The sequence below is a fragment of the Danio aesculapii genome, chromosome 14, assembly GCF_903798145.1.
Source record: "Danio aesculapii chromosome 14, fDanAes4.1, whole genome shotgun sequence".
NCBI lineage: Eukaryota > Metazoa > Chordata > Actinopteri > Cypriniformes > Danionidae > Danio > Danio aesculapii.
In genome coordinates this window covers 40,971,501-40,997,430 of record NC_079448.1, presented here as the reverse complement: position 1 = coordinate 40,997,430, position 25,930 = coordinate 40,971,501, and the positions used below count along the sequence as shown (strand labels likewise).

Genomic DNA, 25,930 nt, shown 5'->3' with positions numbered 1-25,930 from the left:
TGCACTGTAAAACCCAACAGTCAACTTTATCAAATGAAATGAGTGTAGTTAACTCAAAATTGACGTTAATTCTACACATTTGAAAAGAGTTTTGAACTCTTTGAAATTAATGTGTTAATTAAATACCTCATTACTTCAACTTAAACAAAGTAAGTTTACATCACTCATATAGATTAGTTTTTTAATTCAAATGGTTTGTAGCAATCGGTTTCCTCAAACAGTTTGAGTTGCCTTAACTTATTAGGTTTTACAGCACTCAGTTGGTTTGAGTTCTCTTCATTTATTGGGTTTCACTGTGCTCAAATTGCTTTGTTTACTCAAATAGATTAAGTTCACAGTACTCATTAGGATTAGCTTTTAAACTTAAATGGTTTGAGTTACCTTAACTTTTTGGGGTTTTACAGTGCGGTTTATAGTATAGTTATAGTGTTGTTTTAGCACTGTAACATGCATAAAAACATTTGAACAAATGTTCACACTCTTCCTAGTCTGGCTAAATGCATGACAAGATACAATCAGAAATATCTCACATCTATGCTTTGCATTTGCACATCACATAATATAAAGAGTCCATTTGGTGGATATTTGTGATGCACTCAGATGCAAATTCCAATTCCTGTGAATAACACTTAAGGTCATATTCTAATGTGATTCATTTAGCTCTCGGACTAAAGATTCCTTTGTTAAACTCTTCATAAAACTTGCAAACAATTCAAATAATATGAGATACTTACAATACTGTCACTGGCCACTTTATTAGGTACATAATGCTTATTAAAACAAATGAAGAATGCATTGGGCAACTCAATGCACAGACGCATGTAGAGGTTCTTAAGATGATCTGCTGGAATTCAAACTGGGCATCAGAATGGAAAAAGAATTAGATGAGTTTGAATGTGCCATGATTGTTGATGCCAAATGGCCTGGTCTGAATATTTCAATAAATTCAGATGTGCTGGGGTTTTCATGCACAAGCATCTAGGATAGAAACTTAAGGGTTTACAGTGAGTAATTCACTCAGTAAGGAGCTGTTCTGTTGCTGAAAATGCTTTGTTGATGGCAGAGGTCATAAAATGGCCAGACTGGATTAAGCTAATAAAAAGGCAACAGCAGCTCAAATGACCTCTTGTTACAACAGAGGAAGCATCTCTGAATACACAACATATCCAAACTTAAAAAAAAACACTAACACTCCTCTACAAACAACTGAGGTTATAATCGAACAATAAACGCTGCAATATTCAGATTGGGTCAGAATTTGATGAAAACAACATGAAAGCATGGATCCTTCCTGCTTTGTATCAATGGTTCAGGTTGGTGGATGTGTAATGCCATTGGGGATATTTTCTTGTCACACTTTGGGCCTTTTAGTACCAACTAAGCATTGGTTAAACCGCAAAGCTTACCTTTTGATGACCAGTACTGGGTTATACCCATACACTCTCACATTTACACACATACACTACGGCTAATTTAACTTACCCAATTCACCTGGACTGTAGGGGAAACCGGAGCACCCAGAGGAAACTCATGCCAACAAAGGGAAAACATGCAAACTCCACACAGCCGGGACTCGAACCAGCTGCCTTCTTGCTGTGAGGCGACAGTGCTAACCACTGAGCCACCATGTCGCTTACATATATTATGTGGCATAAACATTATTTTACATATACAGTAAGCTATAGGAGGCTTTGTACAGTACTTCACTTCTGTTCCAGTTTCAAACACCATCATAGAAGGCAGGCTCCTGTCATTACTCCTGTGATTACTGGCTAAACGATACTTAAAAATAGATAAATTATATCAATTTTTTTGTCATACAGGTACAAGCAAGACATCATTCAAAACTGTAAAGGGCTTATGTTCATTTGTGTTCACATTCATAGAGGCAGCACAGCTATGAGATGCATTTTTAAAGCCATTTGATATTAATTTACCATTTTAATTTGATAATTTGACAGTAAATGACTGGTCAAAAATAGTACGAAAAGATAAACGAAAGATAAAAAACATCCTAAACTGTGGTGTTGCTGTACTGTACTTATGTAGTATACCCTATACAATGCTTTTTTGTTTATTGTTCTTCATTTTGGGAGGAGTAAAATCTACATTTGTGGCTTCAACAACCATTTCTTCCAACATGGGCTCATTCTGAAAACGTAGCCCTACATACATTTCTGGAGATCGCAAATTATGTAGCCAGAGCTGCGTATGGCTGTATATCGTTAAAATGAACGCTACGGAGGGGTGTGATATCGTTCCTTTTTCACGCTTACCAGCTGACCGCTTACCTCTGTATGGATGTCTTTCCTGCTGTTATCAGTTTGCCCAGTGGCTCGCCATGTACGTCGGCAGACTTGAGAAGCAGAAAGGAGTTGACAACAATGACAGGGTTCGAGTCTGGTGAAAAATGGTTCCAGAAAGCCGGTAAGACAAAAACAGAAGCTTAAAAATAAAATAAACAAGTAAATAACAGGATGAGACTACGGTAAACGTGGTAAAAATCAGGCGAGGGCTTTTCTTTTCTGGATTGCTTTTTAAAACTGTTGGTTGGGTTTAAGGAAGTGGATGGGTGGGTCAATCAGTGCTTTTGAAAACACTATTGGTTGGCTTTAGGAAAGGAGGAGGGTGGGTCAGTCGATCAGTCAGTCGACAGCAGCCTCTGGTGGATTTATGCTAGAAGAGCAGGCATGAATGGCACTTGCAAGACAAATTTGAGATCTGAAACAACATACACAGCGGCCTCTGGTGCATTTGCAAAAACTGCAAAAAGAAGTACCTCCTGGGACATATTTGGCGCTCTCCAAAAATGTATATAGCATAATCAGAATGAGCCTGGGCTAATTTCTTCTGGAATGTATCCCAGACCACCTCCAAAAATGGGTTGAGCGATTGGATTCATATGTCGCAAATGTGTTTCAGAGGGCATTTGCACTTGCCCTTTTCACGAATGGATAATTATGAAGTGACCAGTATCAAAGTTACCAGGTGTAAACGGTTCCTTTATAACATCAGTTTACTCATCTTGTGTACTTCCAGAAGAGTAATGCACCATTTCGCAAATCCTCTTACACTGGTTTCTTGAACATGAAAGTTTGTTCACAATACTTACTGTGCAAGAACAGGAGAATCACATCCTATAAGTGCAGCCAACAAATCTACAGAACTGTGTAATTTGGACCAAAATGTCTCTTTTGAATCTATAACATGAAGAATTAAGTCAGTTCTGAAGGCAACTTGCAGGGCTTACCTAATAATGTGGCTTGTGCTGTTAATTTTTAAATTAGGTTAACGAATGAATATGTAAACAGTGAAGCAGTGGTAAAGAACCACTGAGGTGTAGATAACTTGTGGTTTAATGTGGCTTTTGCCAGTTCCCTCCCACCGAACATGAGTGATACTTGCTAACTTATCATTTAGGAACATTGCTGACACAGGACACTCTAGAAGGTTCCTATTGCTTAAAGGGAAAGTTCACCCAAAAATGAAAATTCATAACTGTTATGCATTTCTTTCTTCTTTCAAAACAATAAATCCTGAAGAATGTTAGAAACCAACCGCCATCAGTCATTTTTCCATCCACTTATTTTTATGCACATTTGAATGATCAAATAAAAACACATAATGGAAATGACAATATGCACATTCATTTTAAAATGCACACAAATAAACATGCGCACAACTGAGTAGGATAAACAAATGGGCTTAAACTTCGCTGGAAATGCATATACCAAATAAATTACAGCATGTGCATCAAAAGAGTGATGTGTTTAAAAAGATCATGTAAAAACAAAAATGGGCATGATGGGAACGACTTTACCGATAAATAAAAAAAAAGAGCTGTTCACACAGGCAAAGACACTCCAGAACTTTTTCCACAAAGGACCATTCACACATCCATTTTAAAATACCAGTAAATTCGGACATCAATAACCAGAAATGGCCTCTAAACGGCTGCGCTTGTATTTGTAAACATTTGACTACATTACAAACTCTGTGGATGGCTATGTATTGTAAACAACTAAGATGAAAACATATAGAGGAACACTTTTGCGTGTCGAGATGTACATAATATGTGTGTGTGCTGGTGCTCACTGGCTACTTTTCGTTCACATGCGTCAAGCAACAGCGATTTATCATAAGCATTTTATTAATAATTTTTTACACAGTTGGCATTAAGAAGGAACATAGAAACGTTATCTGACTAACATCTAGCAGCTAAATGTGTCTGGAAAAATATTCAAAGGCTTTTATTTTCATAAACAGCACGGATATGAATGTGTCTGAACGTTCTGATTGGCTGGAGTAGACGTCTCATATCAGCATGTTCTATGCGTAATAGCGCTCTTTCCAGCTATTTTCCTTCTGCGTTCACACAGTGAAGCATTCCAGTAATGTTACAACTTCTCTTTCCGTAAAATTGCCGGAACAAATTTACCGGTATTTTCAAAAAGGGTCCGTTCACACATACAAAAAAGGGCCTGTTCATACATACAGTTCACACATACAGACCGGTAATTTTTCTGGAAAGGTCTGTATGTGTGAAAGTGGCTAAAATCTATCATCAACGTGGTTTAATATTATTACATATTATGTTCATTGCGTTTCGTCTTCTGAGATGCAAATCATTCATTCATTCATTTTGGCTTAGTCCCTTTATTAATCTGGGGTCGCCACAGCGGAATGAACCGCCAACTTATCCAGCATATGTTTTATGCAACGGATGCCCTTCCTGCTGCAAGCCATCTCTAGGAAACATCCATAAAGACTCATTGACACACATACACTACCGACAATTTAGCCTACCCAATTCACCTTTAGCGCATGTCTTTGGACTGTGGGGGAAACCGGAGCACCCGGAGGAAACCCACACGAACACTGGGAAAACATGCAAACTCCACACAGACAGCCAAGGCTCAAACCAGCGACCTTCTTGCTGTGAGGCGAATGTGCTACCCACTACGCCACCGTGCAGCCCAGATGCAAATCATTTGTTATATAAGAAAAAAACTAACAGAGGCTTCTTCTACCACAGCAAATATCACTTTCTTTCTATAGAGTTGAAGTCAGAATTATTAACCCCCCCTTTGATTTTTTGGATTTTTTAAATATTTCCCAAATGATGTTTGACAGAACAAGTAAATTTTCACAGTATGTCTGATAATATTTCTTTCTTCTAGAGAAAGTCTTATTTGTTTTATTTTGGCTAGAATAAAAGCAGTTTTTAATTTTTTAAAAAACATTTTAAGGTCAATATTATTAGCCCATTTAAGCTATATATTTTTCGATAGTCTACAGAACAAACCATCATTATACAGGAAGTAGTAGGTCGTCTGGGTACTTCTCGCATACTGTTTTTGGAATTCTATAAATTTGGACATACTACTCGGCTCACGTACTGTTTTTAGCATTTAAACACATGAGTTCATGAGTAGTTAAGAATAAGTTAAAGATAATGTGCCCCTCCAAGTAAAGTGATGGCATAAAGGTGCATTAACAGGCCATGAGTTTATGTTGGTTACATTTAACAAGTAATTAGGGTAGCGATTATTCACACACACTGTAAAAATGCTGGGTTCCATGCAATTCATTCATGTTGTCCCAACACAAATCTATTAAGTTAGCCTAAGCGTTTTTACAAATTTAAGGGGATTAAACATAAAATTATTTTTTTAATAAAAAATAATTTTTATTATTCCCTCAAATGAACTTAAGAATTGGGTTGTTTAAGTCACAATTCATGCTATTAACTACTGGCTTATTACCTGCCTATTATTAAGTTATTAACTGTTCATTGATAGTTATAAAGTATGATCTCATTCTACATTCCTAATCCTAACCTAAACCCAATTTCAACCTTACCAACTATTAATAAACAGCTAATCGGTAGTTTATTAAGCTAGAACTGTTAGTTAATGGTTTGCTAATACCGGTAATTTTGATCTAAACTACAGTGTTACCCTCATTTTAAACAAGTAGTTTAAACAAGCAGCAAAAGTCATGTTTTGAGTGCATGAACTCATGTGGCTCATGTTGTAGTTAAAGTTAGCTCATGATTAGCGTCTTAACTCATTATTAGTTCATAATGAAGTAACTTTTAATTTACACATTCAACACAGGCTCATTGTGAAAACATACCCCCGTATGTCTGGAGGGCACAAATTATGTAGTCAGAGCTACGTATAGCTGCATTTCATCTTTAAATGAACGCTATGGGGTGGTATGACGCCGACAGCTTCTGTTTCTTTTCGCGCTACCAGCTGACTGCTTACCTCAGTGTGGATGGCTTTTCTGTTGTTACCAGTTTGCCCAGTTCGCAGCGTACATAGGCAGACTTGAGACGCAGAGAGGAGTTGACCATGATGATTGAGTTAAGCGAAGAACGATTCCATAAAGCAGGTAAAACTACCTGTCAACCCTCCCGTTTTTCCCATTTTTTTAATCTGTATATAAAGCGTGGAAATAAACATTAAAGAGCCAATCCTCCCTATACACAACCTATAACGCCAAACCACCAGGGGATGCCCCTTGCTCTTAAATGTGAATATGTTCTGTGCTTTCATTTTATTTAGGCATGAACATTTCATTTTCATTTAGTATAAACGGCGGGATTCCCTTCCCTTCCATTACAGGCGCCATTGCCCCTCCTATGAAATCCTTAAAACAGTCCGTTCATGTAGCAGAGCGTGACTGTCAAACGTGCTTCATAGTGATAATTAGCAACTGTTTCCCAAGCGTATTCTGTACACGCAAGCGAAGCGCAAGTGGACACTCTGGGTTTTAGGTGCGTATTTAAATACAGACATGTGCCCATAATAATAATAATAATAATAATAATAATAATAATAATAATAATAATAATAATAATAATTAAACATGTCGATCTTTGTGGGTTTTCTTTTAAACACAACTAATTTTGTCTTAAATAAGCATAAAAAGTTAGGAAAGCAATCAAATGCTTTCCTTTTAGATCTGTGCATTTTTTAAAGTATCCCTCATTTTCACATCCCAATGTTGACAGCTATGGGTAAAACAAACGGCAAACAATTAAATAAACAAATAAATACCAGGGTGAGAATGTGGTCAAATCTAAAAAACACTGTAAAAATCAGGCGGTCGCAAGGGCTCTTCTTGTTCTGGATTGCTTTTGAAAACACTATCGGTTGGGTTTAAAGGAAATGGGTGGGCGCTGGTCAAACGGTGCTTTTGAAAACACTTTCGGTTGGGTTTAGGCAAGAGGTGGGTGAGGGGATCTGTTGGTCAGTCAGTCAGTCAGTCAGTCAGTCGACAGCGGCCTCTGGAGGAGAACACAAAAAGAGCAAGCACGAATGGAGAAATTTTAGATCTCAAGAAGCCTACACAGCTGCCACTAGTGGATTCACGAAAAAAAAACTGCAAAAAACATACCTCCTGGGACGTATTTGGCGCTCTCCAGAAATGTATTCAGGGGTACATATCATTAATGAGCCTGGGTTGTACAAGTACCCAAGTGGAGCCTGAGTAGATGATGACAGCATTTAAATTGTATCCCTTTAACACCACTTTCAATAAAAAGAAAGTCAAATAAGCGAGTATTTAACATCTACCCTGGGGGAATACATTACAAACATGCATTTTTTTATAACACTGTACCTCTATTTGCTCTGGCACTATATACGCTTTATAATAATGATGATCTTCTCGAGAACTACAGGTGAAATCAACAAAATAGTTACTGGGAACTTTTGTGCAACATCTGCTTAGAAAAAGAAAAAAAAACACTGATGTGAAACAGAGACAAGCTTAACAGTAATTATCTGACTCGTACTGCTTACTGATGCTGATACAAACTGTGTTTCCCCTTCCTCTGTATCACAGAGCAACATTGATGCAACTTCCTTGTGTCAAGTCTCATAAGTCATTGCCCTTTATAAAAGCTGGGGTGTTCACATAGTAAACAAGGTCGCTAAACAATACATGAGCACAGTAACAATACATAACATAGACAGCGACCCTGACATGCCAAAACCTTTATGAAACCCACAGCATATTCTAAAGCGTGTTTAATACAAGTATGCAGTGTTTTTTTGAAGCCAACTATTAATGTCGAGTGTCAGATCAAATATAAAGTGGTGGAAATGTTCATGTGTGCCAAACAGACTACAAAATGTATTGATGACAAATTTGAAGGTGTTAAAAAGCGGTGTTGGTGGCAAAAAAGAAACCAGGAAATGCTCGCATGGTGTTTAAAATAGGCAGTTCAGTTTCTCTACCACAGACGACTCAGCATTAAAGTACTTTGTGAGAGAAGCTTACAGCAGAGGCACTGCGAGTAATGAGGAACAGCACTTTAAAGGACACTGAGACACAGGTAACTCAGACTCAGTCACAAAACTGTATTTATTTATTTATATTTTAACATCATATCAGCAGCGTTGGCTATATTCAAAAAACCATTAATAATATATATTCATTTACATAATTTAATCTTTGCGATTTACCCAACATAATACCAAAGAAGGCCTGAGGTTTTGTGTTGGTCTAAAGATTAAAATGCATATCGTCAAATTACAAGAAGAAATTTGGGATTTAATTGTACAATGTCAATGTGCGGACAATCATGAGGTTAGAAACTGCAGTGTAAACCTAAATGCTGTGTCCATAAACAAAGGTCATTACATTTTTGAACAAATGCTTTCTTCCCCACAATATATTCCTTCTTATCTATGTTATGTATTGTTATAATTCTTGACCAAAAACAAATCTAAGGATTAGGGCTGTACAATACATTGTTTCAGCATCGATATCACAATGTACGCATCTGCAAGATCTGTAGTGTTGAGTCTGATTGATAGTTGACCAGGAACTACCGAACACATGCGATTTGTAGAGTCGCTGCTAAGTTTAACCATAATAGAGTAAAAGTTTATCATTTGCATGTTTTGAAGGCCTGTGACTGAGCATATCACGAGTGTTTGAAACATCTGGGCACCAAAATGGTGATGTTTTGAGGTGTAACTAATTAATTGTATTTAATTATTCATACAGGGAAAAAAAAAATCTTACTTAGAATTTTTGTCTTGTTTCTAGTCCAAATATCTACATTTCAGAACAAAAATAATTTTGCTTGTTATAAAAAACTCTTAATTTTGACATTCAACTTCTTCTGAAGTTTGAGTTAAGAATGAGTTAATTATAATGTGCCCCTCCAAGTAAAGTCATGACATAAAGATACATTAACAGGTCATGAGTTTATGTTAGTTACATTTAACAGGTAATTAAGGTAGCCATTATTCACACACACAATAAAAATACTGGGTCCCACACAATTCATTTAAGTGGTCCCAACACAAATCTATTAAGCTAGATTGTTTTAAGAAAAATAAACTCTCAATTTGGATTTATTTTCAATCTGTAAAAACAAAACAATATTTTTACTTGATCTTAGAATTTGAGATATTTTAACTAGAAACAAAACAAAGTAAGAAAAAGCATTTTTTGCATTGTGATTTATTCAATTTCTGTACCTCACTACTGTTAGACTTCTGAAAACTGTCAAACAGAGCTATTCAAACCATCTTGTGAAACCGTATTCATATTGCAATATTTATTGCACAACCTTGCAACCCAAGTCACTGAAGCTAAGCAGGGCTGAGCCTGGTCAGTACCTGCATGGGAGACCACATGGGAAAGCTAGGTAGCTGTTGGAAGTAGTGTTAGTGAGGCCAGCAGGGGGTGCTCCACCTGTGGTCCAACCTGTGTGAATCCAAATGCCCCAGTATAGTGAAGGGGACATTACTCTGTCAGTGAGTGCCGTCTTTCGCATGAGACATTAAACCGAGGTCCTGCCTCTCTGAGATCATTAAAAATCCCAAAGCACATCTCATAAAGAGTAGGGGTGTAACCACGTGTCCTGGCCAAATTTCCTCCATTGCCCCTTACCGATCATGTTTTTTTCCAATATTTTTTCCAGTATTCTGCAGCCCTAGTAAGCGCTTTGTTTTGTACTTTCTACATATTGTTTGTTTCTACATAGATTTTTTTCTACATACATTTTATATCTATATAGCATCTATACTATAATATTATAATATACAAACATTTCTCATTTTTTTCAAGATCTAACAATTCTCCCAAAATTTTAAATAAAGATATTTATAGCTATTTTTAAAAAAGAATGAAGAAAGAACATAAGAAAGATGAACAAACAGACGAAAGACGGAATGAAAGAAAGAACGAAAGACTGAACGAAAGTAAAAAAAAAGAAAAAAAAGAAAGTACGAACAAAAGAACGAAGAACGAACAAACGTATGAAAGAAAGAAAGAAAGAAAGAAAGAAAGAAAGAAAGAACAAATGAATAAACAGCAAACAAACGTATGAAAGAAATAAAGAAAGTTAGAAAGTTAGAAGAAAGAAAGAATGAACAAAAGGAAGAAAGAACGAACAAAAAACGAACAATTGAACAAACGTATGAAAGAAAGAAAGAAAGAAAGAAAGAAAGAAAGAAAGAAAGAAAGACAATTTAGTCAGAATAACAGGTTTTTATTGTTTGTGATTGAAAAGTCTAGGTTATTCCACCAAATTCAATTCAAATATCAATTCTCTTCAATTTCCTAAGATCAAACAGTGGTCTTGTGTTGTCTTCAAATGTAATTGAATGTATCTGAAAGCATGAGTTTTTTGCTATTTCATGAAAAAAGTACTCCAAAATAAAACATTTTTATTTTAAATGTGGAAAGAATGTCATTTACAAAACGAATAATATCTGTATTGCACACGACTATCATTCGAGACCTCTTGCTGTAGCATTAAACTAAAGCACAGGCGTTTAGGAGGGAAGGATGTGAACGTTGACTTTTGGTTTGTAGATAGTGATGAGAACGTGGCGAGATGCTGATACGCAGTGAAAAGTTCTCACAAAAGTGTGATTGTGGGTTCACAGCTTAGAGCAGAGCAGGAAGAAGTGTTCAAAGGAAACGGATGATCTACTGGAGGAAACATTGGCAACAAAGGATCTCATTGACAGGAGGGATCATGCAAACCACTTCCAATCTGCCTGCGTCCATCTTTAGACTAGCCGAATCGCTTGTGCAGGCCTGTGGGATAATTGCACAATGCTGTAATCACATACTATTCATTCATTCATTTCTTTTCGGCTTAGTGCCTTTATTAATCTGGGGTCGCCAGAATCACATACTAACTTTTCAGAATTTTTCTCTTAAAAGAAGAGCGGTTAGACTATGTGAAGGGTGTCTGTTTCTTAATTAGCATTAGTGAAATTTCACAGAAAGGTCTTTTATTATTATCAATATAGTGTGAAGTACATCACAGAAGTCAAACCACACAGCCTTCTTTTAGTCGACGTGTCAAATGCACGTTTAATTTATGAACAGGTTACTTTGTCAGACTCCATTAGTTAAGGTTGGTTAATGTACTGACTGCTATTGACTAAGCTCATTTACTAACATGAACTAATAATGAGCAAAACATTTACTAATGAATCCAAATTCATGCTTGTTATCATTGGTTAAATAGGGCACATACATAAATGTCAGATAAGCCTTTGGTGTCTCAAATGTGTCTGTGAAGTTTCAGCTCAAAATACCCATCAGAATATTTATTATAGTCTCCAGATTCTGCCCATTTTGGTGTCTGAGCACATTGTAGCTGTTTTTGTAGCTTGTTGCTTTGAATTCAAATGAGCTGCTTCTCCCTGCCCACCTTTCCCACGTGTGTGTCTGCTTCTCATGCCTTCTCAGATAAACAGCAGTCAGTGATAAAGACACGCATGGATGAAGCTAAATTAAGGTCACTAGTCAAAAATACCAAGTAAGTTTATTTGATGTATTTGTGGTGCAGTCTGGTCAAGCCTTTTTTTAAGCCTATGTGCACACTCACACACATACACATATGCGCATTTACTGATACTATGCAGCCGTGTTGATTATATTGGTTAAGTATTACATATCACAACAGAAAGCTGTAACATATGTTATAATCAAAGTAATCTCAAGGCAATTCGTAACTTTTTGATTTAGTGGCTAATTCGTACGATCTAATTCGTACAGTTTAGTATGATTTGCTCATCACCCAATGACGATTTGGTTTAGGGGCGGGGTTGGGTGCCACGCCTCCTTTTTAAAATCATTCATTTTCGTATGACTGAACTCATACGAATTCATACGAATTAACCACTAAACTGACAAAACGTAAAATGCTTACGTTTTCTCGTGAGATCAGGCTGGTTTTAATCCTAGTTTCTTTGCAAAAAATGTTCTGTGGATATGTGTGTACATGTGATTATGAAGACATGGTGCCTGTCAATCAATTTGGTGGGTGGGGAAAACCGCACTCCTACGTCACGTTGCGGTGGGCCTCAAAATCACTAGAATTTGGATCCTCTTTTAATGTCAGGAAATTTTAAAAAGGAGACTTGTTGTGTCCAACATGACAGTGAACACACTATAGCTACACACAGTTCTGTCCAAACAGCTTACAAAAGATGATTTTCATCATAGGTGCTTTTAATGTATTAACTAACATGAACTAATAGCGGAAAACATTGACTGATGTATCATTAAAATCCAAATTCATGCTTGATATCATTCGTTAATGCACTGTGAGTTACATGAACTAACATTGAACATACTTTGATGAACGACTTTACTCAACTAACGTTACCAAAGATGAATAAATAATGTGAATGTTCATTGTTTGTTTATGTTGGTAAATACATTAACTAATACAACTTTACTTGAAAGTTTTTCTGGTTACAAGTGTTTTTCGTTTACTTATGGTTGTGAATTACCTTATGGGACCTTGATCTCTGGTCTATTGACTTTTGATGTTGAAAATTCAAGTCTGCAGTTTAACAAAGGGATTTTTCAATTTATTAGTTTAAAATATTATAATGTATCAGAAATTATTTATAGAGAAATAAGTCTGTAAAATAACAGAAAATTGTACCGGAAAGTTTATTACAAGGTTTTTGTACCATAACATACAGTGCCAACTTAGACAATATACCACTTTAAACTATTAAAATGTTAATTAAAGTCACTTTTTCTAACCTTTCAAGGTTGAAAGTTGTTGGAGGAAAGATCAAAGTCCCATAATGCAACTCAAAAACATGAATAAACGGGGGAAATAAAAACATGAATCACAAAATACAGAAAACTGCTAATTTACGGATATTTTTACAGCCTAGTTAAGCCTCTAAATCAGTGGTGCTCAACCCTGTTCCTGGAGATCGACCTTCCTGCAAAGTTCAGTTCCAACCCTGATCAAACACACCTAAACCAATTAATTAAGACCTGAACAGCACTTGATAATTACAGGCAGGTGTGTTTGATATGGGTTGCAACTGAAATCTGCAGGAAGGTCGATCTCCAGGAACAGGGTTGGTCACCCCTGCTCTAAATTGAATCATGAAATATATGTTTCACACTGCTCTCTATTTGCCCAGGGTTAACAATTAATCATGGCTATTTACAAACTGCCGTTTCACACTTTATATTCCTAAATTCCTGAATTTAAAGAGATAGTTCACCTCAAAATGAAAATTCTGTCATCATTTACACACCTTTGACTTGACTTGAGTTTCTTTCTTCTGTTGAACACAAAACAAGATATTCTGAGGAATGTTGGGAAAAACAGCCATTAATATCTAGTATTTTTTGTTCCTTTAAATGCTAATGGCTGCTTTAGAACTGTTTAAAACCATTTGGTTGAGAGTGAATGATGAGGACATTTAGATTTTTGGGTGAATTGTGCCTTTAAATATTTGCAGTGACAGAGTAAATGACTGGATTCCTGTAGTAGGGTTGCAAAATACTTTGCTATATTTGTTTTTTTTTTCTGCAGCATATTTTGGAATACAAAATGTTTTCGCAGGATTTGGACATTTAGATTTTGAAAAAAAAACATTATTTTAGAATAATTGGGGTGATTTTGTGGAGGAGTCCTTTTTTATATAAAATATAATAAACAAATTACAAGCAAATATATAAACAAAAGAACAAAGTGCAATAAACAACAACAAATGAAATAAACAATGCTTTGGTTTTTTTGGGGGTTTTTTTTCAGGGGGGTCTTACAGAAAAAACTAACACTACATAATCTGCACTGTATAAATTAAATACATGTCATTTTTGTCTAAGCTTCTTGTGCATGAATGCTTTGATCCTGCTTGAACTGTTTACACTTTCAGTGAATTGTTGATCAAATGTCCAATCATCCCATATGCATTACTGTAAAATTGTCAATTTGAATACATGAACATCGACAGGTTTTCTTTAAGATCACAGTTTCTGAGTTGAGGTAATGTCAAAGAACCATGTCTAATGCAATGAATGAAATAATAATAGTAAACTGAATTAATATTTTTGACATTTACAATAAATCTATCTAAGCTGCGTCTACAAATAAGATATTTTTGTGCAGTTATGATACAATATATAACAATTCAGTCATAAATTATTATTATTATTCAGTCATAAAAAATTATTAACTGTTTTGTTGATGAATAGTTTTAAAGATCCCCTATTATGCATTATAAAAGGTCTTATTTTGGTTTTGGGGGTCTCCAACAACAGGCTGATGTACATGCAAGGTCAAAAAAAACATTTCATTGTCCTATAATATGCATTTATTTTTACCTGATTAATCCATCGACTCCCATTTGATTTGTTCAGCAATTTATTTGTTGCCAAACCCCTCCTTAGTGCAATGCTAATCTGCGCTGATTGGTCCAATGACCCAGTCTGCTGCGATTGGTCGACTGCATTCAGCGCGAGAAAGAGAGAAACGCCCACCATGGCTTATCAACATTGCTGAAGTAGTCAGACTGCAGAGTGTATGAGCCCGATGCAGGAGAGCATTAAAGCAATGCAGTTAAACAGCAGCATATTGCTCTATTCTTAACCATGGCACACTTTCAGTATTAATCCACACGGCAGCAAAAGCTGAACTATTTTTAAACTTGACCGCCGCACATGTGTAAGAACAGCTGACAGTGGCCATAGCATTAACAAATGGCAAAGGATCTCGAGCTCATTAACGCATTTAAATCAGTAAAGAAATCGGCACGCGTCTCGTTTTCAACGTGGTTTTTGACACGATATGTAAATATAAAGAGTTAACTATATACAGTACAAGCCGCGCGAAGTAATTACAAGTAACAAAACACAATTAAATACATGTTTTGCAAGCTATAGAAAATGAGGAGGCACTTGTGAAATGGAGGAAGAAACTAGTCTATGAACTGTGTACCGATAAAGTTCCAGTCACGCTCTGACAAAGTCCCATACATCAATAGTCTTTTCTGATCCTTCGTTTAACAAGCGGCCGATGAATTCCCCATTGCAGGGTAGATTATTGCATTAATCACCAGAACGTTCATTAATGTTCACTCAACTTCAGCCATGATCAGTCCCAAACAAACCCGCACTCTGCTAGCATTTGAAAGGAAAGGCCCGTTCACATTTTACCGGATCCAGCACTTCATATTTAGTATTGTTTCATGTCAACATCGATGCGACAGGCAAAAGATTCAGACGAATGGCGAATCTTTTATTTAAAAACTGATATTTTTAAACACTTTCAAATTTAAACCTCAGCTGGATGTTTTAACATACTTAGTGATGTGTTACACACTGCATGAAGGCTCATTTTAACAAATGGGGCTCTTTATAAAAGTAACATCTTGGTCCAACAGAAATGACTTGAACACACCAGACTTGACATCATAACTACAACTCACCAACTTGTAAATACAAACTTCCAAGAGTGCATAAACTCTACTCTAGAACATGTTTAAAAAAAGTGTGTTAAACTCATTTCTAAACTATTCCCTTTATATACATGAAGAGGAAATACTCAAACAAAACCACGATAGAACTACTCACTATACTACCATGGTGAAAAGCAAACATAACAGTAAGTTGTTGTTGTTTTTCCAGATTTAAATAAACATGGCGGACGGTGTTCTGGAGGAGGTTTTCATAAAACGATCCCAGCAGAAGAAGAAGACTTCACCTTTAAACTTTAAAGAAAGGCTCTTTGTACTCACACATGATAAGATCTCCTACTATGACTATGATGCTGAAAAAGCGGTATGTATATATTTGACATTGTTTTTTAGCGAAACAGTGGATGTTTACAAAATAATTTTGGATTATTAAGTAGTCATTCATTCATATTCCTTCAGCTTAGTCATTTATTTATCAGAGGTTGACACAGTGGAATGAACCGCCAACTATTCCAGCATATGTTTCACACAGCAGATGCCTTTCCAGCCACAACTCATTACTGGGAAACCTTCATACACACTCACATTCATGCAACATGCAAACTCCACACAGAAATGCCAACTGACTTAGCCGGGGCTCGAACCAGTGACCTTCTTGCTGTGAAGTGATGGTGCTAACCACTGAGCCACCGTGCTGCCCACAAGCAGCATAGCAAAAATATTTTTTTTAAACAAATCATCAACTACCCTGTCTTTAAGCTCTGATTCTTTGCTATCAAGTTGTCATTCAGATCAGCTATTGAATTTAACATTCAGAATAAAGGGTTTTCATTTTTTCAAAAGTCTATTTGATTACTTGCGATGTCTGTTAGATGCCACTATTCAAAGCCACTGCTTCCAATGTTTTGTGACTCACTATTTGATAACACAATCCTTTTATTATCTGTTTAGAAAAGGAAAAGCCTGAAAGGTTATGTGGACATTGAAAAGATCAGATGTGTGGAGGTTGTTTTACCAGAAGACAGTGCACCTCCTGACCGGCTCTACCCATTTCAGGTGGTTGTCCGCCAAAAAAAAGAAGCTTAATACCACACACACACAGTTCACCTAAATCTTGCACCATTTTTGTGTTGCATTCTATGGATATTTAGTGTAATCACGTCACTTCCACTTCCCACATATATATTAATCATCATGTCTTCAAAGTTTTTAAATGAGGAATCTGATCTAGGTTTCTAGTAATAGATCCTTCAGGTTAATATTAATAATATGACTCATTGGGCTAATAAACAAGAAGAAATCTTACACAGATACATTCAGAGGAACAACTTGAATTAACAGATACAAAAACAGAGTATGTTCTGCACAAAAAATGGCAATAAGAAATGGGGTGGTAGGAAATTCATGTGTCATACGTGCGGTTTTGAGCTTCTCAAATAGCAACACTTTGACCTACACATATTTTTATACCTTCATATAACATTGCTTGTGATGTAAACCTCCCAAGAAAGCATTAAATGCATTAAAAAGAAACTATAATTATCAAGGTTTGAAAGAAAGAGGAAACATTTGGTAATTGTTGAAATGCAACAGTTGATCTATAGCAGAGATGCCTAAAGAAGGGCCTGCAGGCCAAAGTTGGCCCATTGTAACCTTTCATTTGGCCCACCGTCCAATCAGACATAAACTTATTGCTGAGCTACAAAAAAGGAAACTGAAATTAAATGATTCAATTAAATGTAAATACTGTCACTCGACAGACTATGCAGAAGACATTGGCGAGCAAATCAAGGCAAAAACTAGTGTAACTCCATTCCTTTATAAATTAGATTGTTTTTGTTTTTACTGTATTGTGTTGATTACAAAATGTAAATTAGTTAATATAAAGCAATGTTTTCTAGTTATTTTTAAATATTATTAAATATATTAGGAAATTACCCATGGCCCACTATATTTATCTTCGGCCCACTAACCTCATTCAAGTTTGGTTTTTGGCCCTTCATAAGAAAAAGCGGTAACACTTTAATTTAGGTCACAATTCATGTTATTACCTACTGGCTTATTACCTGCCTATTATTAAGTTATTAACTGTTCATTTGTAGTTATAAAGTATGATCTTATTCTGCATCCCTAATCCTACCCAAAACCTAAACCTTCTGCCTTACTAACTATTAATAAACAGTTAATTGGTTGTTTATTAAGCAAGGACTGTTAGTTAATGGCTTGTTAATACTTTGATGTGACCTAAACTGAGGTGTTACCGAAAAAAGCTTTGGCACCCCTGATCTATAGTCATATATAAATTTGTAGTCATTCAAGTTTCTTCTCGTTTACAGATTATCTATGATGAAGGCCCTCTTTATGTATTTGCTAAGTCAGATCAAATCCGAAAGCACTGGATACATGAACTTAAAAATGGTTAGTATGCTTTTGTTTTTTTATCACAAAGTATATTCAAATTGGCTAGCCACCTTTATGTGCATTATATTATGAAAGATAAGGTGAAAATGATGATGAACACGGCATTCAAGTCCTATGCAAAACTTGGTGTTGATTCAATGTAAATGACTTCCAATGTACCTTGTCTTGAAGTGGTGCGGTTCAACAAGGACCTGATGCAGAAGTACCACCCTTGTTTTTGGGAAGACGGCCTGTGGAAGTGTTGCCTGCAGGAGGTCAAGCAGGCTATGGGATGCAGGGTGCTGGACACCAAAAATGGAGGTCTGTAAAAATAAAGCGCACAAATATATGAGGATTTTTGCTTTTTAAATGGTTTTAAGACATTGAATTATCTGCCAGTGGAGAGAATACATATTTATAAAGGCATAACAATAATGCTAATGCTAATAACACTTTGCTAATGTTCAACACATAGCACTACTCAATCTACAGTGCAAAACTGAACAGTTTAGAAAATCACATTATGGTGTGTTCAAATAGAATAAATTGGCAGTGTTCGGCAAGCTACTTGAAAATGTAGTGAGCTAAGCTATTAGCTACTCTACTTAAAATGTAGCTTAACTACACTAAAATATATCTTCTGGTAAATGTAGCAGGCTAAGCTAAAAGCAACTTGGCAAAAGTAACTTAGCTACATCTAAGCTATTTTTACAATTTTCATTTTTAAATCGAAGCAACTTAAATCCAAGTCATTCATATCTTAGTGATCACTAAAACTGTCAATCGAACATAAAAGGCAGAATTATTCTATTCAATTATTTACTGCAAATAATACGCAGTACTAAACAGTTATAGTATATAACAGCAAAACCAAAAAAAATTAAAAATCACATTTACAATACTATAGTAATTTATAGAAAAGGGAAATATTTAAGAATAAGCATTATATTGTATATATATATTAACTCTTCATTAATGAATTACTTCATAATGTAGTATCATTAGTAACTATCATAAATTGTAATTACCATAGTGTACTTTAGCCTACAGTAAACTTAATTTGAGTACTTCACTATTGTGTAGTTCAAAAACATTATAGTATTTACTATAAATTACTAACGTATTTTTTGAGCACAGCATCAGAATCAATGTTATTGCATCCTAACGTACTTCTCGAGGTATGGTCACGAGGAATCCTGCTTGAACAATAACTCCTCTCACTCAGTCATCTTTCCATCAAGCAAATTTCTCGTGTCAGCTCAATGATTGATTTGCGACACTGACTAGAGCAAGAGATGGCAGTAACGCACCAAAAAGTTTGTTGTTGACCACAGTAAAACCAGAAGAAGAAGAAATCGTCATTCTCGTCATTATGTAGATTTACTTTCATCGGCTAGACACCGGCCTCACAGCTCCGTCGTCACTTATTGATCAGCGATCGGTAAATGCCGCTTGTGTAGACCTTTTACAGTCTATGGTGTAGACACTGCGCTACTTGACAAAAAATAGCTTCACTACTGAAAAGCTTTTTGATTTAGAATGTAGCAACGCTACCGCCCTATACTGTAACGGGACAGTTCACACAAAATGATAATGTATTCGCTGTTTACTCACCCTCAGGTGGTTTTAAAGCTTTATTTATTTTCTTCTGCTAAACAAACACAAAAAAGATATTTTGAAAAAAGCTGAAAACTTGTAACCATTAACATCCATGGTGGGAAAAAAGCAAATACTATGTAGAGTCAGTGGTTGCAGGTTTTCAGCTTTCTTCAAAATGTCTTTTTTACATTGTTTTTAAGTAATTTAACATGTTTGTATTTGTTTGTTGGGTCATAATGCTACTGCCCTAATTTAAATACCCCTGGCGGGATTGATAAAGTTGTTAAACTTAAACTTATTTTCTTTAAAATAATCAAAGTAAAATGTTTTATTGTTTTTGTCTGTCAAATGAAAGTAAGACTTCAAGTTTTTGTAAATAACTTGTATATTCTGCAAGAAAAAAAAGAAAGTATAAATATTTTTGGAATGACGTGAGTAAAAACATTAAGACCAATAACTGGATAAAAACCCATTTAAATTGTTTTAAAACGTGTTGAAATTATTTCATCATTTGGCAAAAAGATACCTTTAGACATGTATTCCCTAATTAAATATTCAATATCAATTTCCATTTATATGCAACAAGGCAGCATTGCATAAGTATAATGTAATAGTGAATAGTTTAATGAATTAAACAGCATTTGGCATGTTTTACCATTCCACCAGGGGTTTTCAAAAGAGGATCTAAGAACCGCGATTCCAGGAAGCCTCTTCCACCAACACCTGAGGAGGTCAGTTACTAATCCATCTAGTCAGTGACAATACAAACCATCATATTTACCTTTGAGAACTGATCTGTGTTACTTTCCTGATTTAGGAAAAGCCAGCCAGGCCTTTGCCCCCCGAGCCACCCATGCCTCCATCCTTCAGCATAGGCATGACTGTTATAGCTGAATACGAATACGCACCAATGACTACCAATGACTTAGAGCTGAGGAAGGACGAGGAGTACACACTTTTGGAAATCTCTGATGTCAATTGGTTTAAAGCTAGAGATAAATATGGGTAAGAGACTGCATAATGATTAAGTAAACTACTAAATTGGCATAATTTATGAGTTGTAGACATCTATAATTCAAGTCTAATTCAAGGATGTATTTGATAAAAATGTGGACTCTTGTCGAATTATTTGCATATCTGGGGAAACTTTTACAGGCTGTTGATGTAAGGCAGTCAGGTGGAACTTGCTGTGCAATCAGGACTGGGTTTTCTTTGATATGAAAAGTGTTATTGATCTCCTTTACAGAAACGAAGGCTACATACCGAGTAACTACATCGCTCAGGCTTTGAATGGATTGGAGAAATATGAGTAAGTATACAGCCAAAGTCAGAATTACAAGCCCAAATAAGAACTTTTTGAACTTTTATCTTTGCCATGATGACAGTAGGTAATATTTTACTACATATTTTTCAAGGTAATAGTATTCAGCTTAAAGTGCAGTTTAAAGGTTTAACTAGGTTAATTAGGTTAACTAGACAAGTTACGATATTTAAGCAAGTCATTGTATAACAGTGGTTTGTTCTGTAGACCAGGGATTCCCAAACTTTTCAGCCCGCGACCCCCAAAATAACGATGCCAGTGACTCACAACCCCTCTGAGGTGGTTATAATTATATAAACCTTGCACACAATGGTACACACAATAGGCCAATGTCTATTTTTCGTTTAATTTTGGAGAACACCATTTGGATGTCATCCTCCATGTTGAGTGCCTCATGAATGCCTTACAGGTGTCAGAAAGTCAATCCACTGCATCTGATGCTATTTGCTGTGTCTGCTGAGTTACAAAAAAAATCAAAAGGCTCAAAAATTATGGCTTGTTATTTGCATGCTGTTGTTTTTTTCTTCTGTAGGTTATGGATAAAATATGGTAATTCTAATAGTTTAATAAATTAATTAGATTTTTGGAAATAACCAAGCGACCCCCCACCCCTCATTGTCCCGCGACCCCCACTTTGGGAACCACTGCTGTAGACAAACAAAAGATAATAATAATGCTTAAGAGGGCTAATAATATTGACCTTAAAATGTCTTTAAAAAATTAAAAACAGCTTTTATTCTAGTCAAAATAAAACAAATAAGACTTTCTTCAGAAGAAAAAATATTATCATAAATACTGTGCAAAAATTCCTTGCTCTGTTAAACATCATTTGGAAAATATATAAAAAAGAGAAAATAAATTGACAGGAGGGCTGATGATTTTGACTTAAACTGTAGATTCAGCAACATTTTCAACATGTTTTGAACTTTTTTTAATCACTGAATTTTCTCTCAATCTCATAGTTGGTACTGCAAGAACATCAACCGCAGTCAGGCAGAAAATTTACTGAAAACAGAAGTGAGTATAGAGCCGTGGTGGCACAATAACACGATTGGTTTATTAATGTGTTTGGGGGGTTTATGGGGTGGTGTTACAGACTGTACCAAAATGCTGAGGTGGGAGGGGGAAATTATACTAGGAGTTTACCGGGGAAATAACAAAATGGGAGGTGTGACGGGAGATGGGTCTGAAATACGGGACACTCCTGTTAAAAACGGGAGAGTTGTCAGGTATGTTTACAGAATGCACCTGTTGATGTTAGTCTAATGATTAGAAATTGTGCTGCACATAAAATGATCATAAACGTGGTTAATGCATGAAAGGCCTTTAATGAAGTAATGATTAATATTTTCATTGAATTTGCCTACATATTAAGTTTGCTGCTGAGATACTTTGCATATCTTATATATTATATTAGTAATTGATATTACAAAATAGTTCATCATTTATTTACAATTTTAAATGAAACTTGTTTAATCTGTCTAATTGTACCCTGGGTTTATATCACCATGGTCCATAAATGTATGTAAATACAGAAAATGGGATTTGAATTGAAAACATATCCCCCATTTTGTGTGTCCCCCTATCCCCCTCCCTTCCTCTTCCAAAAACCAAAATAAAGTATATCCACAGCTAGTCTGATACTCTTCCGGTGAACAGTTAATGTGACTTTTTTCAATTCATATGGTTCCTATTACAGAATCGATGTTTTAATGTAATTAAAATACACTCACCGTCCACTTTATTAGGTACACATGTCCAACTGCTCGTTAAGGCAAATTTCTAATCAGCCATTATGTGGCAGCAACTCAATGCATTTAGGCATGTAGACATGGTCAAGACCATCTGCTGCAGTTTAAACTGAGCATCAGAATGGGGATGAAAGGTGATTTAGGTAACTTTGAACGTGGCATGGTTGTTGGTGCCAGACGAGCTGGTCTGAGTATTTCAAAAACTTCTCACCTACTGGGATTTTCACGCACAACCATTTCTAGGGTTTACAGAGAATGGTCCAAAAAAGAGAAAATATCCAGTGAGCGGCAGTTCTGTGGGCACAAATGCCTTGTTGATGCCAGAGGTCAGAGGAGAATGGCCAGACTGGTTCGAGCTGATAGAAAAGCGACAGTAACTCAAATAACCACTTGGTACAACCGAAGTATGCAGAAAAGCATCTCTGAATGCACAACACGTCCAACCTTGAGGCTACAGCAGCAGAAAACCACACCAGGTGCCACTCCTGTCAGCTAAAAACAGAAAACTAAGGGTACAATTTGCACAGGCTTACCAAAATTAGACAATAGAAGATTGGAAAAATGTTGCCTGGTCTGATGAGTCTCTATTTCTGCTGCAACATTCCGATGGTAGGGTCAAAATTTGGTGTCAACAACATGAAAGCATAAATTCATCCTGCCTTGTATCAACAGTTCAGGCTGGTGGTGGTTGTGTAATGGTGTGGGGATATTTTCTTGGCACACTTTGGGCCCATTAGTACCAATTGAGCATTGTGTCAACGCCACAGCCTACCTGAGTATTGTTGCTGACCATGTCCGTCCCTTTATGACCACTGATGGCTACTTCCAACAGGACAACACGCCCTGTCATAAAGCGCCAATAATCGCAGACTGGTTTCTTGAACATGACAATGAGTTCACTGTACTCAAATGGCCTCCACAGTAACCAGAGCTCAACCCAATAGAGCACCTTTGGGATGTGGTGGAACGGGAGATTCGCGTCATGAATGTGCAGCAACTGCATGATGCTATCATGTCAATATGGATCAACATCTCTGAGGAATATTTCCAGTACCTTGTTGAATCTATACCACAAAGGATTAAGTCAGATTAAGGCACAAGGGGGTCCAACCCGGAACAAGAAAGGTGTACCTAATAAAGTGGCCGGTAAGTGTATAATCAGTTAAATAGACTTCAGCATTCATTTAGTTGTTCAAGCTTAAAACAAGATGAAAAGTTGTTTACACGCACATCCCTGTCAGGATCAGCAGGTGAGCTCAGAAACACCATTGAAAATACTGGGGTAAAATAAATGTTCCTATTTTAAAGACATGGCGTGGGAAAATGTAATTTAATGCGGTGCTTCTTGTACACTCTGAGACAGACTTTATATTGTATATTAATCAGGCAGTGAAGATCGTTGATTTTAAAGAAAACAGACCTTAAACTCACAGATTTTGTACCCACATACAGTTCACCGGAAGCGTTTGACCCAGGTTACCGGTAATTTACAGAAAATTTAAAGTCCTTCTGCATACTTCTGCATACACCCCATTAAACCAATGTGTGGAACCAACTTGAATTCACCATATATGTTTGTTTACTATGCAACATTTTTTTCTAAAATCAACATAGAATAAAGATGGCGGTTTCTTGGTGAGGGACTCTGGCAAATTCACAGGAAAATACACAGTTTCTGTGTTCACCAAGGCTGGAGGGTGAGTTTGATCAAGTTACACATTTGTTTTACGGTTAACTTATCAAAATGAAAGTGGAAAACTGACCCAGCCGGAAGAGAGATGTTAATCTCTCAATGCAAAGCAGGAAAAGTCACGCTGTGAAATTGTCACAAGACTGTTGTTGTCGCTCTCTCAATTGCTGTTTGTAAGATCATCTTTGACCTGAGTTGATCGTGTGGGTATCAATTTACAATAAGACACTGACAATAAACGAACATTATTTATTTATCTTGTCAGTTAATGAAGATAAAGTTGATCACTGTTAGCTCACGGTGCATTAACTAATGTTAACAAGCTTGAATGTGGATTATAATAATGCATTAGTAATCGTTAAACTAACTATGAATAATAAATGCTCTACAGGTGTTGTTCATTATTAGTTCATGTTAATAAATATAATAAATAAGCTTATTGTAAAGTGTGAAATTTTCTGGTGTTGCAGGGAGACTTCTGGCAGCTGCAGACACTACAACATACTGCTCACTGCAGACGGCCAGTTCTATCTAGCGGAGAAGCACAACTTTAGCAATATCCCAGAACTTATTAATTACCATCAGCACAATGCCGCAGGTAAAAAATCACCTTAGTCTTGAGTAGCCACTCTCAGAGGGGCCATTTTTCAATAGGCAAGGCAGGCAAGGCCAGGCCAGAAGGGGTAATGTGTAATGTATAATAACTAGTTTTAATAGCATTGACGATGAGAGGCTGGCACTAAAGCCCCGTTCAGACTGCTTGATTTTTATTGTTACAGTCACTGTGTCAGATTTTGACTAGATAAAATCTTGACTTTTGTGGGTACCAAATAGGCAAATGACTTCGCAATCAATCATCGTGTGACGACTGCCACACGCATGCTATCATCAAGAAGCTGCATAAATAACAAATCAAAGCACATCCGAATACCTCTAGAGCTTCCCCTGTGTCTGTTTGTGTGTGTGTTTTCTGAACAAAACAGTAGATAAGTAAGTATTTATTTAATATGTTTATTTATTTGACGTGGACATCACAATTGCGCTGGACAACCAAATGCATTTGTTTAAGTGTTTTAGCAGAGTTGATAATTCTCTCCACCTGTCCACGGGAGACTTGACATAAAATGAAAATAAAATAGATACATATACACAACATTATAATTCTTTACATAGAATTACTATAAGGCAAAGCAAAGGTGACATGATCAAACAAACTAATAGTAGACTATTTGTGCAGACACTGCTGTTTTGTTTTTAAGTAAGTAAGTACGATTGGATCGATTGCAAGTTGTGCAGAATGCAGCGGCGAGGCTTTTAACCAACACCAGTAGGAGGTCACACATTACACCTGTGCTTAAGGCACTTCACTGGCTTCCTATCAGTTTTAGAGTAAGTTTTAAGATTCTGGTCATTACATATAGAGCTCTGCATGGTCAAGCAC

The 25,930-nt window shown here is 36.2% G+C and overlaps 1 protein-coding gene across 1 annotated transcript in view; it reads left to right on the top strand.

The window, feature by feature from the left end:
• Positions 1 to 25,930, top strand: part of btk (Bruton agammaglobulinemia tyrosine kinase) — a 38,043-nt gene that overhangs the window by 1,768 nt on the left and 10,345 nt on the right. The window contains exons 2-11 of the mRNA XM_056472741.1: positions 15,940 to 16,092; positions 16,680 to 16,784; positions 18,065 to 18,146; positions 18,321 to 18,449; positions 20,394 to 20,458; positions 20,545 to 20,732; positions 20,974 to 21,036; positions 22,011 to 22,065; positions 24,414 to 24,496; positions 24,960 to 25,087. Coding sequence (XP_056328716.1) covers positions 15,952 to 16,092; positions 16,680 to 16,784; positions 18,065 to 18,146; positions 18,321 to 18,449; positions 20,394 to 20,458; positions 20,545 to 20,732; positions 20,974 to 21,036; positions 22,011 to 22,065; positions 24,414 to 24,496; positions 24,960 to 25,087 — 1,039 coding nt within the window. The 5' untranslated portion in view covers positions 15,940 to 15,951. The remainder of the gene's footprint in view (positions 1 to 15,939; positions 16,093 to 16,679; positions 16,785 to 18,064; positions 18,147 to 18,320; positions 18,450 to 20,393; positions 20,459 to 20,544; positions 20,733 to 20,973; positions 21,037 to 22,010; positions 22,066 to 24,413; positions 24,497 to 24,959; positions 25,088 to 25,930) is intronic.